Genomic DNA, 14,219 nt, shown 5'->3' on the forward strand with positions numbered 1-14,219 from the left:
TTTTGGATGTATTGGCCAGCTAATTTTAACTTAAGATAGAGCTATGCTACCTGAGTTTAGTCTTTATGCAGCGCTAGGCACACCTCTCCACACTTCACACACGGACATAAAGCTGATTTAAATTTTCTCATATAATCTCATTAAATAAGCTTCGTTTCCAAAATGCTAAACTGCGACTGCTGTTTGTCGGGCTGTTTATTTTGTGTCTTCAGTTCTGATGGTTGTCGCTGATGTCAGTATAACTGCCCTTCTGTTAGTTTGAAACAAACTGTTTGTGGTGGTTCTAGAGTGTGGGGCAAACATGTTCCGAAAAAAACAGATTTATTGCAACCAGAGCTCCAGTGTTTTCATGGTTGTTAGGACATCATGTTTCTCTATTCAACAGATTGTCAAAAGGTTTACACCACCCCTCTTAATCAGAACCTCCAATCAGTCCAGTCTGTTCTGATTGAGGTTGTTACAAGAGGTTGATTTATTCAGATTATTAGTTGAATACTACTGTCCATGTAAACACAGCCACTGATTTATCTCACCTCAACTTAGCAAGGAACACAGATGTCACACGTGTTTTTTCTTAAACATAGGGTCAGGTACAGGGAGTATCAGGGTCACGGATCTTTATCCCTACTTCCCATCCCCCCACCTCCTGCTGCGCAGGGTGCAGATGGAGCTCGTCCTCCTCCTTGTGAAAGCCAGATTCGGAGGAGGGTGCTGTTTGGGCTGCAGAGGCCACGGGGGTTGAGACTGTCAGACAGACGCTAGTTTGTTTACGTGGCACAGTGGATAAGATTTCAGACTGACATCAGGAAGGCCAGTCGTATTTAGCTGGAGGAGGGAGGAGGGCTGTGTCTTTATGTGTGTGTTTTAGTGTTCTTACAAGTGTAGGTGCACTGGATAGGGGCAGTTAGTGTGTTTACAAATCTGTAAACATAGCTGTCAGTGCTAATAAGGATCTTAGAGGCAGGCTGCTGTTTGTGGCATCAGGAGTTCGACACTTTTATATGACACACCCTCTGTTATCTGCAGCCGTACATGAAGCCATAAGAATCTTTCTCAGTCCTGACTTTTACACATTTAACATGGCAGTGACGTGATTATTGATTGAGGTTGAAAATTTCTAATCATCTTTCCTAGCTTTGTTGCTGCCTTGTCTGGAAGTGCAGCAAGAGCAGGGAGGGTTGTTCCCTGAGGGGTGACGGTGTGAAACTAGAGAGCGAGGTAGAGACTGAGAGTGACAGTCCTCAGCATGGAACAGATGTGGCCTGCGATGTGATCTGACTTCACCCGGAAGGCAGCACCCACTCTGCATCGCTGTCCCGGCCAGGATTTGGAACTGTTTGTCATCGCTAACAGGCTGCAGTTGGCTAGCACTGGGCCACAACTGATGCAGAGGGTCGTTCACCCGCCGCTCCTCCCGCCTCCCTGTTTCCACACAAATGTCATTTGTCACCGCAGACACAGTCAGAGATAAATAGTTTATTCTTCTGTGCTTGCTAAACATGCCATCAATACTAGTTAGCTGCTGCCTGCGGTTTGACATTGTCTGCGGCGGTGTCGTGCTTTTTCACATGTGTCGAATCAATACTGGTTACCTGTAATTTGTTACTGGTCGCCTTTATCTTTGCGGCAAGGGTTTGTCATTTAAACTTCCTTTGTCTTCCTGTGTGGTGGCAGAAGCTATTGCTATCTGTGGAAATTATTTAAAGACAGTTCCATGCTGTGGTTGGAGGTTCAGTTTAAATTGTTTATCCACTCATAACAGTCAAACATTTCTTCTTGCTATGTGTTTGCCTGCTGTGGCCAGACTCAGCTCTTATCAGAATATGAGTCTGGTAACAATCCATACTACTCCACTGCCACTCTTCTGTCCATCACACCATAAAGCCCAACATCAGCCCAGCTTCCAGGTTTTCAGCTTGTTGATGGTCTGTCAGACGGGATGTCTGGCAAAAGTTGCTTTTGCTGACAATACCATTTTTCACCCTCCATAGTTCCTTCGTAAAGGACTCTTGGCCCCTTACTGAAAATTTTGGCAGTGTAAGCAGAAAATTAAGACGCACACCTTAGATAGACCTGCAACACAAGTATTCACATTTTCCCCACTTTAACTGTATTACTGTCTAATGCTTTGGTAATAAATATACATAACTTACAGAAATTACAATGTGGCATTTTATTTTAAGTTCACATGGATGTGGAACCACAGCGTAATGAATGTACATCCATAGGTCCAAGCAAAATATGTGATCAGTACAAAAAAACTACTTCATTCTTCAAGCTGCCGTAGTGTGCCATGTTTGAACTGTTCAGTGTCTGTTGCCATGGCAGACTTGGTTTTCATCCACATTTCAGACCACATCAAGAGCATAAAATACAGTCCATGGTGTTGGTGTTAGTTTCTTATCCTTATTATAAAAGGCAGTTTCTGTTTTACACATTAGCTGCTTTTCACAGTTCAATGTTCTTCCCAAAACCATGTGCTATTGTTTTTAACATTAACCCTGGAAACCAGCGTCTGGCAGATGTGGGTTTTGCCTCCAAACAGTTTCTCTCACGAACTACACGCTAATGCAATTAGAATATGTCTATGACAGTTTATGTTCAATATATTCCGCTAACATAGCAGTTAGCGTACATTTTCCAGCAACTTCCCCACCCCCAGTTGGTCTGGAGTCGCTCCGTTAGGAACTGATTACGCTCCGGCAAAGACCTGGTGGACAAAATCAAATGGTTTGGGGTGGGCTTTATGCAGTGATGGACAGAAGACTAACAGACATAGTCAACAACGTCACCTGAAAGTCATGCCTCAGTTAAATATGTTAACAACAAAATGGCTCTGATTGGTTGTATGACTGTCCAATATGCTGTATCGGTTGAAATATGCCCCATAATGCTTTACTGGACTTAATTTCTGACAAAAATTGATGCCAGTCTGAATGCCAGTTTACTGCAACTCTGGCATTGTCCTTTCTCATAGTGTAATCCAAGAAAAAGTTTTGAATAAAGTTTCTGACATTAGCATTGACACATAAATCTCATCTGATTGGTTACTCTGAACCAGAGGAAACTGTCTGATTTGCCTACTTCACTGTAAATCAGAACTTCTGTTTTAACCCTTACGTGCTGGTTATCAGACCGGTTTTCCACTTAGACTGGCCGACGTGATCCATACTCATATTTCAAAATGAAAAAAGCAATCCAAATTTGCAGGTCGTGCTTGCGTGACTAATTATAAGAAATGGTCACTCTGTCTCAGAAAACTGTCGCAAACGTTTTGTTTGCAGTCTGGCGCTGTGTAATCACATAGTAATGGAGATGTCTGGGATTCTCTGACTATTACCCGGAGCAACAAAAGGACAGAGGAAACACTGCTGGTGTGTGGCGTCATCACCCGAACCTGAAAAGAATTAAGCATCCGCATGTGTGTGTGTGTTTTTTTCTGAAGAGGGGGTGGCTGCTCGGTATGGAAGGCCTGCAGTGGAGAGGAGAGTTAATATCAATCAGATGTTTCAAGCTACTTTAGGAGAAGGCGGGTGGGTAACAATCACGGTAGGACGTTAGTGCGCAGGACTTGACCCGGGCTGACCTGGGACCAGCATGTATCCCTCCCTCTGGGGCTAACATCAATCCACCAAAGGTCCAGAGGCTCTGGAGGATAGCAAGATGGGGATTTGGCTTTTATTATCTCACGTGAGTCAACCGAGGGGAGCTGTCGGCCGCACAGCGGGGGCACCGCTCGCCAGGGTCCGGTACAGCACGTTGCTCATGGAGAATAAAAACACGGACTCTAACAAAAGTTAAGCTGATTATTTAGGAAGCAGTTCAGACTGATGACCGTAAATTCCTGTTTTTATTTACACGAGGGGAAATGAAACATAGACACAAACTTGCAAAACTTCTTTTCAGAAAAATCTACATTTCTACCACTCTCAGTTAAAGTATTGGAAACATCTTGCACTTTGATATAGCAAAGATGTCGCGGTTGTAAATGGTGTGAATTATAATTCAGATGAGTTTGATGTTCTCTCCACCACCATTATGTCCTCTATGTTAGGTCTGAGATGTTTTCACTCACATCCATATGTGAACCAAACCCTTTGAACAGAAGATTAGTCGCTTTAAAGCAAGTACTGTGTCTTTAAGCAAACCACTATTTTAAAACCAAATACAGGTGTATTGTTGCAGAGTACGCTCGTGTTTATTCTCAGTAGCCTCTCTGGCTCGTTCCTTCATATTGTTACGGCTTGTTTCTCTCACAGTGCTGCACTTTAAATTCCGGCTCGCATCCAGGAAAAGATGAGCATCAACCACACAGACACTGAAAACTTATTTCGCTCTGATGGATCTCAAATCAACACTTTTGAACTTCAGAACTTGGTCACCGCCACCTCTGTCCCCGTCTTCCCCAACGCATGGGGTTTAATTTCCTGGTTGGGCGCTGATGTTTTTTCGAAGGGGGGTTGGCAGGAGCGTCGCCCATCTCGGACATTCCAGGAGGTCCGCATAGAGGGATGGAATGAATGAAGAAAGATATGAAGAGGTGGAGGAAAGGACAGCTCGGGAAGGGTGGAGCGCTCTGAGATGGGGAGGGGTGGTGGAAGTGATTGTGAGTAGAGGGATGTGTTTGTACAGTGATAAAACTCTGGCCACTTACTGACCTCAGATGCACTTATTCACTTCAGCATAAAGAAAACACAGCCGTGGAGTTTGAGCATCACTCCCCGATGAGCAGGAGTCTTTATATTTGTGTGCAGTGGGTGTGTTAAAGGTGTGCTCGACCATACTGTTGCTTCTGCATGCTGTCAGACTGAATAATCTCTCTCTGCTTCTTTTATCTCTTCTCTCTGTCTGCAGTATGGATGTACGGCTTTACAGACAGCCCGAGGAAAGAGGCCTCAGGTAGCCTTGTGTGTCTTTGTCAACACGTTGAATATTCATGTGCGAGAATGACATGTCAGCTGCATCCCTTTTCTGTTTTCCAGTTTATTTCTTTTCACATTCCAGCTTTCTCTCGACATCTGCTTTGCATGCACCGCCATCAGCCTGTTTTTCCTAAACCCATCTGCTCAGATCCAGCCTCTCTCTGTCTCTCCTTCTCTCTCTCTCTCGCTTCTGCATGCTTTTCGATCCATCTCTGGAAGGATAGACCTGTTCGGCATACACAGAGCTGGGCAAAGTGCTACAGGGCCAGAACGTGGGCTTAGACTGAAAAGAGGAGTCAAGTCTCCACATTTGTTTTGCTCAGTGCCGGTCCGCTGGGCTGATGAGTCAAGAGAGTCAAGTGAAATGTTCTCTGTTGCAAATAAACATCCCAGGTTCTTAAAGATGTTTAGCTGTAACTTGAGCCATTGCTTCCATTAGAACGATCAGTGCATCAGTCCGAGTTTGGAACAACAGAGAGGAAAAAATGTTTCTGTACAAACTGGAGCAAACCTCCAACTCTCTGATAGGCAGTTAAGTCTGTGACAGGTCTTCAGGATTCATGGTATTTCTCAACAAGGCATTGACGCCATTACCCCAGCATAGAGCTCTTAAATAGCTGGATCTGTGCTGCTTTATTACCTCAGACTTGCTTTGATTGCTCTCTGCACTCAGGCTGCTGACGTCCTCCCCAATATGTTCCTTTTCTTTATCTCTTCCTTCTGAATCCAAAAGGAATTCAAAAGGAAGACAGAGAGAAATATTCATTCCCAAACATTTGGGAACTCAGATTATGAGCGTTCCCCCGGTGTTCACTGCCACTTTACTTGACATATAGAGTTGTGTGCACATGCGTTTTTCAATTTTTGCAGGCTGCTTAAATGCATGAGTGCGCTGCCACCTGTTTTATTGTCACAAATCAAAAGGTGTCTAAAGGGGTCTAATCCCATTCAGAAAATGGCAATGGGGCTGAATGCAGAGAAGCTACTATCTCTGTTTTCGCTGTACGAGTTGCTGATGAACTAAAGGAGCTGCCCTAATTAGACCAGCGTTTTTGCTCACAAGACTCCACATTGTGTCTCATTGTGCTGCTGCCGACCTGCTTTTCCCCTTTTATATATGGTGTGTTGCATTGCCATGTATCTTTATTTTTGCAGCATCTTCCATAGTATGTCGAATCCTGCCCGTTTATGTCTAATAAGGGTCGGCAGAAGGCCAGCCTCCGCCTGCCTAGTTTCATAAACAAATTGCCGACTCAGCAGGATCTGTAGCTGTCCTCCGTCCACTGCATGTTCCCTGTTTTAACAGTCTCCCCTCTCACCTCCCTGTCTATACATCACATCCAACTTAGCAGAAACCTTCGGAGGTATTTTTTGTGTTAACTTTTCTGCTGCAAACTGGAAGTCAGAAAGTAGAAACAAAACAAAACACTTCAGAGTTTCTTAAATGACTCTTAAATGAAAAGAAACAGTGTGATTACACTAATATGTATGAGGCATAGTCCTAATGTCCTAATGTACAGCACAAGAGATACAAACTGCCCACCTACGAATATTTTGGTGATGGTCTGGAGTCGCTCAGTTGGGAACTGATTATGCTCCTGCAAATGTCTTATCTTTACGTGGCGATGGACAGAAGAGTAACGGCTCAGTGGAGTTGAATTCGTTTACAACAGCGACCTGTTCAGAGTCCACTGTCACCTCTGTTGTAAAAGACACTGACAGCGATTAAGACTTTTTTTGAGAATGCCTTAATCAATTAATACCACATACTTGCTGTGATTAGTTACAGGAGTATCCATCACACCTCAGTACCACCTACAGCACCGTCTGTCCTGACTTGTGAAAAGAAGTCATTTTGTAACTCAAAAGTTTGGACACACCTTCTCATTAAGTGGTTTTCCTTCATAGATGTCTTCATAATTAAAAAAAAAGAAAGAAAAACCACTGAATGAGGAGGAGTGTCCAAACTTAGGACTGGTACTGTACATTGAACTGTTCGTGTGACGTGTAATGCAAAACTCCAAAGTCAGAAAACAAGCTGCCTTTTAACGTACTCCTGAAAGCCAAATATACATGTTACCAGAAAGACACTGTCTCTGCTTTCAGATTTAGCCAATAGGAAGACTTTTTGGGTTGCGCAAGTGAAACATGAGCCATCATAGACATTTAAATGAGAGTTACACATGTAGCTGTGGTCCAAGAAAGGCAGCTGACTGTCAGATTTCCTGAGTATGTCTGGAAATGTCAAGCTTCATTACTGCTTCTGTAAGTCATCTCCAATGCTTAGCCATCTTAATTCGGCAACCTTAAGCATTTATCCATTAACATCTTCATTAATATACAGTTTTGAGTTGTCGAATATCAGTGTTTGGAGACTGGTTTGCTTTCATTTAGTGATTTGTTCAACTCAGCATTCAGTTCCCCCCTACAGTTGTTGCTATGGAAACAGGTTTTTCATTTCTTAACTATTTTTTGACTGTTTCCTGATAATGTAATGCGACCGGTACACAACAGGATGTGAAGCGTATTCTGCAGAACAGTCCCCCTGAATATGAGTGGGTCATCTCACTGCGGCCAAACAAGCAAATAAGCATCTCAGATCAGATATGCAACATGTGAAGTCAGTAAATGAAATCACTGCTGGCGTCTGAAAGGTTAAACATGAGAGAGAAGGAGAGAGAGAAAACAGAGTGGCCTAACCCCAACTGAAACGCTTTCTTCTTTTGTTTCACATAAACATGCACCCAACCTCCTTCTCTCTCCCTCTCTCTCCTCTCTCCAGTCCACTCATATGTTTCTATTTAAGGCCAGCAGTGCCGACTACCATGATTGGTGTGTTCACCCCCCCCTCCGACTCTGTGTCCAACGGCTGGCTCCCAAAGGCAGTGGAGGGGAGGCCTTTCCTCTCAACCGCACTGTTGATTTTCCACAGGGAAACTTCACCATTCTTCTACTCATTCGCTCTCCAGTCTCCCACTCTCAGACCTTCAGCAGCTCCTCTGTTTCCCCTTCTTCTTTCCCCTCCCTGTCTTTGGATTTTCAATCTTGGTTCTGGTCATGGATCCTCAGTAGGCGCGAGATGAAGCCCCTACAAACGGTCTCCTCCCGCTCCCTCCTTTTGTTTTGATTCCTTCCGATGCTCCTCAGTGTTTCGCTGGGCGCCGGGGCTCGACTCAGCTATATGGCCAGACGTTTGGAAAAATGCAGCCGAGACGTGAGGTCGCTATCTGATTGGTCAGGGAGGCACAGCGGCGGCAGGGAGCGGGGGTTGGCCCATGGCGGCGCACCGGGTGCACAGCAGCAGCAGCAGCAGCAGCAGCAGCAGCGGCGTGTTAGGGTGCAGCGGGCGTTCGCGGGGTGCCACGGCAGGCAGGTGGCTGACAGCCTGTTTCTTCCCCTCAGGGATTGACAGCTCGGAGCCCATGGTGCTGGAGCAGTACGTGGCCGTAGCCAACTACGAGAGGCAGGAGAACTCTGAGATCAGCCTCAAGGCCGGAGAAACGGTGGACGTGATCGAGAAGAGCGAAAGCGGTGAGTGGTTTTTATTTCTGCACTGTGGATGTTTGAGTATGTCTGAGAACCATCTACACACAGATCCATACCTCCACTTTGTTACTCACATGTGTTGTTGTTGTGTGGAGAAGTGACACAGAAGTGTTCTTGGAACTTCTTGACATTCAGTTTGTTTCTTTCTTTTTGTGTCTCCTTCTCTCTGAGTCAACTACAATAGTATAAACACAGCCTACACACAGAGTCATGCTCTCTCAGCTCCTCTGCTGTCTTTTCTCTTTCTCTTCATTTCACTGCCTCCTTTTCTAACCCCCTGCAAGAGTCCCCCACTCTGCAGAGCCTCCCTCCCGCTGCCTGGCTCTCCCTCCATCTCTCCCTTCCTCTCCCAGTCTCCCGGCTGGGGGCTTGGCACCACCTGGAGGTGCTGTTTGGCTGACTGAAGCCAGGGTCCGTGGAGGAACGCGAGTGGATACGGATGGAGGTCACTGTTGCTTTTATCGAGTCAGACTTGATTGATTTTGACTGGACACACTAAACGGCAAAGTGCGTAAATTCAACATTTGTGAGGGGAAATACACTAATATTCATAAACAGTATTCTGTAAAATGAGTAACAGTATAAACAGCCGAACCCTGATTGCATTTCATCAACAGATGCTGCACTTCAGTTTTCACCTTCTTTTCGCCCCTGTTGAAATTCCGTTTAGCAATCTCCACACTCAGCCTTATTTTACAAGCTAACAGCCGCTGACAGCCAGCAGCTTTCACAACTCCAGAGAGCTCCGCAGAAAGTTTGGCACAAACATAACCGCAACGCTGTCGTTCTCCCGTCTCTTATCTATACACTGATTACTCATGTGAATCCTTTTATCCGAGTTATCTTGGCCCGCACATCTTTGAGTGATTATGCGCCTTAATGGGGCGGTTTACGCGTCAAACCTGCTCGTCGTTTTGATGTTGTTTCTGTGCATTATTCACACGGCATTTGGTACGCACAAACGGGGATGATTGTGAAATGAAAAGTTTTGATTGAGCAAATATGTCCCATGTGAAATTATTTCCTCTGTGATGTGGCTGTTGGTCAAACTCAAGGAAGTCAGTTCCAGAAATTGGCTCCACTCTGCTTTGTTGTTTGTCAAGTTTTCTGGTTAACTCTTGTCTATAATCTTTAGTGAACGTTCACAATTGCGTCCAAGCTACGCAGTCATTTTCACATGCGATACTATTTCTCCATATCCGGCTTGGCAGCATCTGCTCACCAGACTTGTTTTGAATGTTCACATTTAACGTGGACTGAAGCACCAAGAGCAATATGAACAACTTCCGAACTCTGAGGGAGCTGGATTCGTGTGCTGTTGTCATCTACTGGGGCCAAAGAAGTGAAGTAACAGCCGTGATGATGATGATGATGATGAGGATGATGATGATGATGACGTCACTCGAGGCTATGCCAAGACAAACACATCTGAGAGCTTGTATAATATCTCACAGCCTCTTTCCTGCTTCCAAAGCTTTTGTGCAGCCTCCCGGTTGTTTTCTATGTTTTTAAAGACACAGACAGTCTGGCTGTTAATTTGGGTGCCTTTTTTTTAATCCTCCCCTGGAGAATTTTACCTCTTTCTTATTTACTTCTTCAAATTCAGATTGTTTTTTCCTTTACGTATTGAGCACAGACGCTGTCATACAGTACATTAATATGCTGCTATTTATTCCTACACAGAATATTTCAGCTGGTTTTGGCAGGCTTGACCTGACATAAATATCGGTTCATCTCCGTTGGATGTTGTTTTTTTTTGCCCCTTGAGAAGTTATTGGCCTCACACGTCAAGATCCAGCTGTTTCACTGAACCGGTTAAATCATAAGCTGTACATGCGGGGCAGTTCTTGTGGGTGGTTATATCCTCGCGTTCGTTAACTCCATGCGTCGCCGCACAAGTATCCTGCAATTTAAGAGCTGCTGTCGCGTACAGTGAGATTTACGAAGCACCGAGGCGGTGGGGGTTAGCCGGAATCATCCCTGAAAGAGGGCTAGAGGCCTCGTCTGGGACACTGTCCTGGTTTTCTCCCTCTGGTCCCTCCTCGGACATGGGAACCCAAGAGCCTCTGGAGGGAGGAATGTCCCAGCTGGAGAAAATAAATCTGCATATGTGGCCAGTTGGATTATATGGTGTGTTGGACTAAGGGGAGGCAGGAATGTGAAGGAGACAGAAAAAAAAACGTAGCATGAGGTAATTAGCCACAGATCTGTATTACTTGATCAAAATCATAAGCTCTTTTGCCGTATTAGACGTTTAAGGTACATAGTTGTTTGTCTATTATTCAGAATTTACCTGATGGCGTTTAGATTGGGCCATTTCAATCAACTGTATTCATAATCCAAAGTCTATGCAGAGATAAACAAGACTCTGTTAAGAAGGCACAACAATATTTTGCACTAATTGCCCGTGTTAATGTTTTAACTGAGGTAGTGCATGTTAGCACGTTACCAAATATTAATTAGTACGGCTAAGTAATTAATCACGAACCGAAATCCAAATTTAGTTCTATGTTTGGGAGACGGAACTGTCTTTTGAACCTCTGGGGGTCCCACCATGATTTTTGATGAAACATTTTTCACATACGCTGCGAAACAAAAAAAAAAAACAAGAAGAAAAGTCAAAAGATCAGTATGTTTTGTTGGATCAGCTTTTTTTCTTTTATTTTACGTTTGTTGCATGTAATCGCTTCCCTTGTCTTTTCATTTTCTGCTATTGCACTAAAGGCAGAGACCCCTGATGTTGTTTAGGTCACATGTAATTATACAGATGTTTTTTTTCCGACACTTTCTGATATCATCTCAGAGGCACGGTGACAGGAGTGGAGAGTATATGTGGAGAAAAATACCCTTTCTTCCCCTGTTTCATCAGCCGAGACTAATGGATCTGCCAGCAGGACCTTGCCTCCATTCTGCAAACAGGATCCTTTGGGTTAGTGTGCCGCCCGAGCCGCAAACCCTGCCGGAGAAGTCATTTGTCCAACTATGTTGCACCCCCCACCCCTTCCCTGTTGCCAGGTTTCCGGGGGCATTATGTCACAGTTGATTAAAGGCGATCACACAGATTTGCTTGCCTTTATGCGGACTTGACTCTGCAACCTCACGCAGCATATGACCTCCTGCTGTGTCCAGATAATGCTAATCCCCATGTTTTGGAAAATGATCCAGTCTACATGGAAACATAAAAGCCACCACACTGTTAAGTGACGATGCTTGTCAACTCAAGAAATGCTGTCAGAGGCAGAGTCAGTCCCGGGATGTTTGGCAGCATTTTTTCCGCCTCATCTTTCCCAGTGCCCAGGGGATCTGATGAGGCTGACAGCAAAACCTGGTCCTCCGTTCTTAGTCAACCAGTTTTGCAGGGAGAAAACAATGCGCTAAAGTTTAGTGCCATAACCTTGCCCAGCATTAGATCATCTGGAGTACAAGCTCCTGTTGGCTTCAGGCTATGAAATAATTGCATTTACCTGAGAAACGTCAAGAAATTCATGTGGAACTCAGCACTGATGTGTTCAATTTTTCCAGTATATTGGATTGGATGCCCCTTAAGGCTTTAAGCCTTGTATTAAAAAACAACGGGCCAAAGGTGACCATCACACAACATATTAAATTTGCATCTATATAAAATACTACCATTTCTGCACGTTATATGTAATATTTAAATATTGAGTGGATATTGAGCTCAACATGCGCTTAGCCTTAGGATGTCAAATGTAGCCTATGTCTGTAATCAAGGTGCACCAAAGATAGCTTAAAAGATGTTCAGGATTAGAAATGGCTGTATCAGACAGAGCTCACAAGGGAAGCTGGAGGCAAGCCTTAGCATTGACAGCCAGCATCAGTCAAGGTTAGGTTAGACCTGATCCAGGAAATGGCTTGCTATCATTCTCACAACACCCTAGCTTAGCTGCATTTGCTTAGCTTCACCCTCGGGCAGTAAAAAGGTGTTAAAGCGCTTCACTCGGTTCATTCTTCAGAGTTTAGCTCAGACAGTCAAGGGACAGCGGAGGTTTAGAGGTGATGCTGTACTTTAAGCTTGCCACGGATGCACCCTCGGGGGTCGAGGTAAAAAAATAGCCTGTTTGATTATTCGACGTAGAGGCACTGGGAGGTAACTGACAGGCTGCCGTATCACAAATGTGGTGTGTGGCTGCGTGTTTGTCATAGGAGGCTATTTTAGCTGACACGTGGAACCATGCTATGCTAGCACTCACACAAACACCGTACTGCGTATAGGGTCAGTGCAGAGGTCTAGCTCGATTCCACCTAGCGTGATGTTTAGTGAAAACCGGTTATTAAAAAGTCCCACTGCCAGCTATCGCCTTTCACTTGTAACCGGTCTGACTCAATAACAGGAGCTCAGCTCTTGGAAACATCAAGCAGGTAACATGAGCTTCAAACTTGGATGTAATGCTTCCATCCTAGAATGTCAGTAAAGACTAGAACCTTGATGTTGACTTTCTAGGAAGAAACTGCAAGAAAAGAGTTGCATGCCGCTCATATGGCTCATTTTAACACCGAGACAAGGCTTTGAATTGTGTTAAAGTTATACTTCACCAAGGCTCAAAAAGATATCCCAGCAAGGACAGAGAGGAGGAGAACAACACGAGGAAGAACATTTCCATCCCCTACGTGGCTGGCGTATCGGAAAAATTTTCAGGAAACACTGCATTCCTATTTATTTCAAACCCAGGCAATACGCTTAAGCAAAGACAAAGACAAAACACCCAGGCAAAAACAGAGTAATGTAGTTTATGCTGTTCAGTGCAGTGAGGAGTGTACAGACTTGTACACTGTGGAAACCAAACAACCCATCCACAAACGCATGTCCCAACACAGGAGAGCCAGCTCATCAGGAAACGATTCCTGAAGGACAAAGGACACTCCTTTGAAGATAACAACTTCCAAATCTTAGCCAGAGGAGACTTATGGTTCGAAAGAGGAGTAAAGGAATCCGTCTATGTCAGATTGGAAAAAATTCTCTAAACAGAGGAGGTGGATTGAGATGTAATCTGCCATCAATTTACAACACAGTCTTAACGTCTGTCCCCAAGAAGTTTCAACCCCATCCACACCTCGACACTGGAGCCTCTGACTGATAATGTTGTTAGAGCACCATTAATAGGGAAAGAGGACAGGGACAGTCCCCCCTCAACGACAGTTAAGGATCTGGCCGTTAATGGACACTAGTCGTGCCAGTGTCTGGTTGTTTACAGAAACAAGTCAAGCAAGTTCCTGATGGGCTACACTCACAGATGTTCCCATTTAAACCTCAACTTTTTCCGTTCTACAAAAGTTAGTAGTTTGGTACTTAAAGTTTTAAACGTCACACATGCTGAATGCAGCTGACACGTTTTCTTAAGGTTTAAATTTACACAAGCTTGGACATTTTCTGTCACAGCACCGGGTATCTCTTAACACAGTTGCTGATGTTTTGTACTGGGGACTAATCTGGGCTAAGCTGGGACTCTTGGCATCGCTTTAACTTAACGTTTTTCAGACACTTGAGAAAATAAATGTGACTTTTGCCTTGTGTAACCCCAGTGTTTGAAATACCTTCTCCGGTTTCACTGCTTTAAAAGACTGTGTGGAATATCAAAGTATTTTTTGACAGAGGCGATTTGCATGGCCATTGTTGGCGTATGAGATGTGGGAAATATTAAAGTTTAGCAGGCTCCCGGTGCGTATATTGAAATCCTGCAAATACATACACACTTTTCACATACATAATGGTTATTGCAACACTGCTAACAT

General features: G+C 44.4%; 1 protein-coding gene across 1 annotated transcript in view; it reads left to right on the forward strand.

Annotated features, from left to right (window-relative positions):
- The window catches only part of sh3pxd2aa (SH3 and PX domains 2Aa), a 66,227-nt gene that overhangs the window by 23,316 nt on the left and 28,692 nt on the right, over nucleotides 1-14,219 (forward strand). The window contains exon 5 of the mRNA XM_084565744.1: nucleotides 8,325-8,453. Within this exon, the coding sequence (XP_084421870.1) occupies nucleotides 8,325-8,453 (129 nt within the window). The remainder of the gene's footprint in view (nucleotides 1-8,324; nucleotides 8,454-14,219) is intronic.

This window comes from Chelon labrosus, assembly GCF_963514085.1.
Source record: "Chelon labrosus genome assembly, chromosome: 2".
Classification (NCBI taxonomy): domain Eukaryota; kingdom Metazoa; phylum Chordata; class Actinopteri; order Mugiliformes; family Mugilidae; genus Chelon; species Chelon labrosus.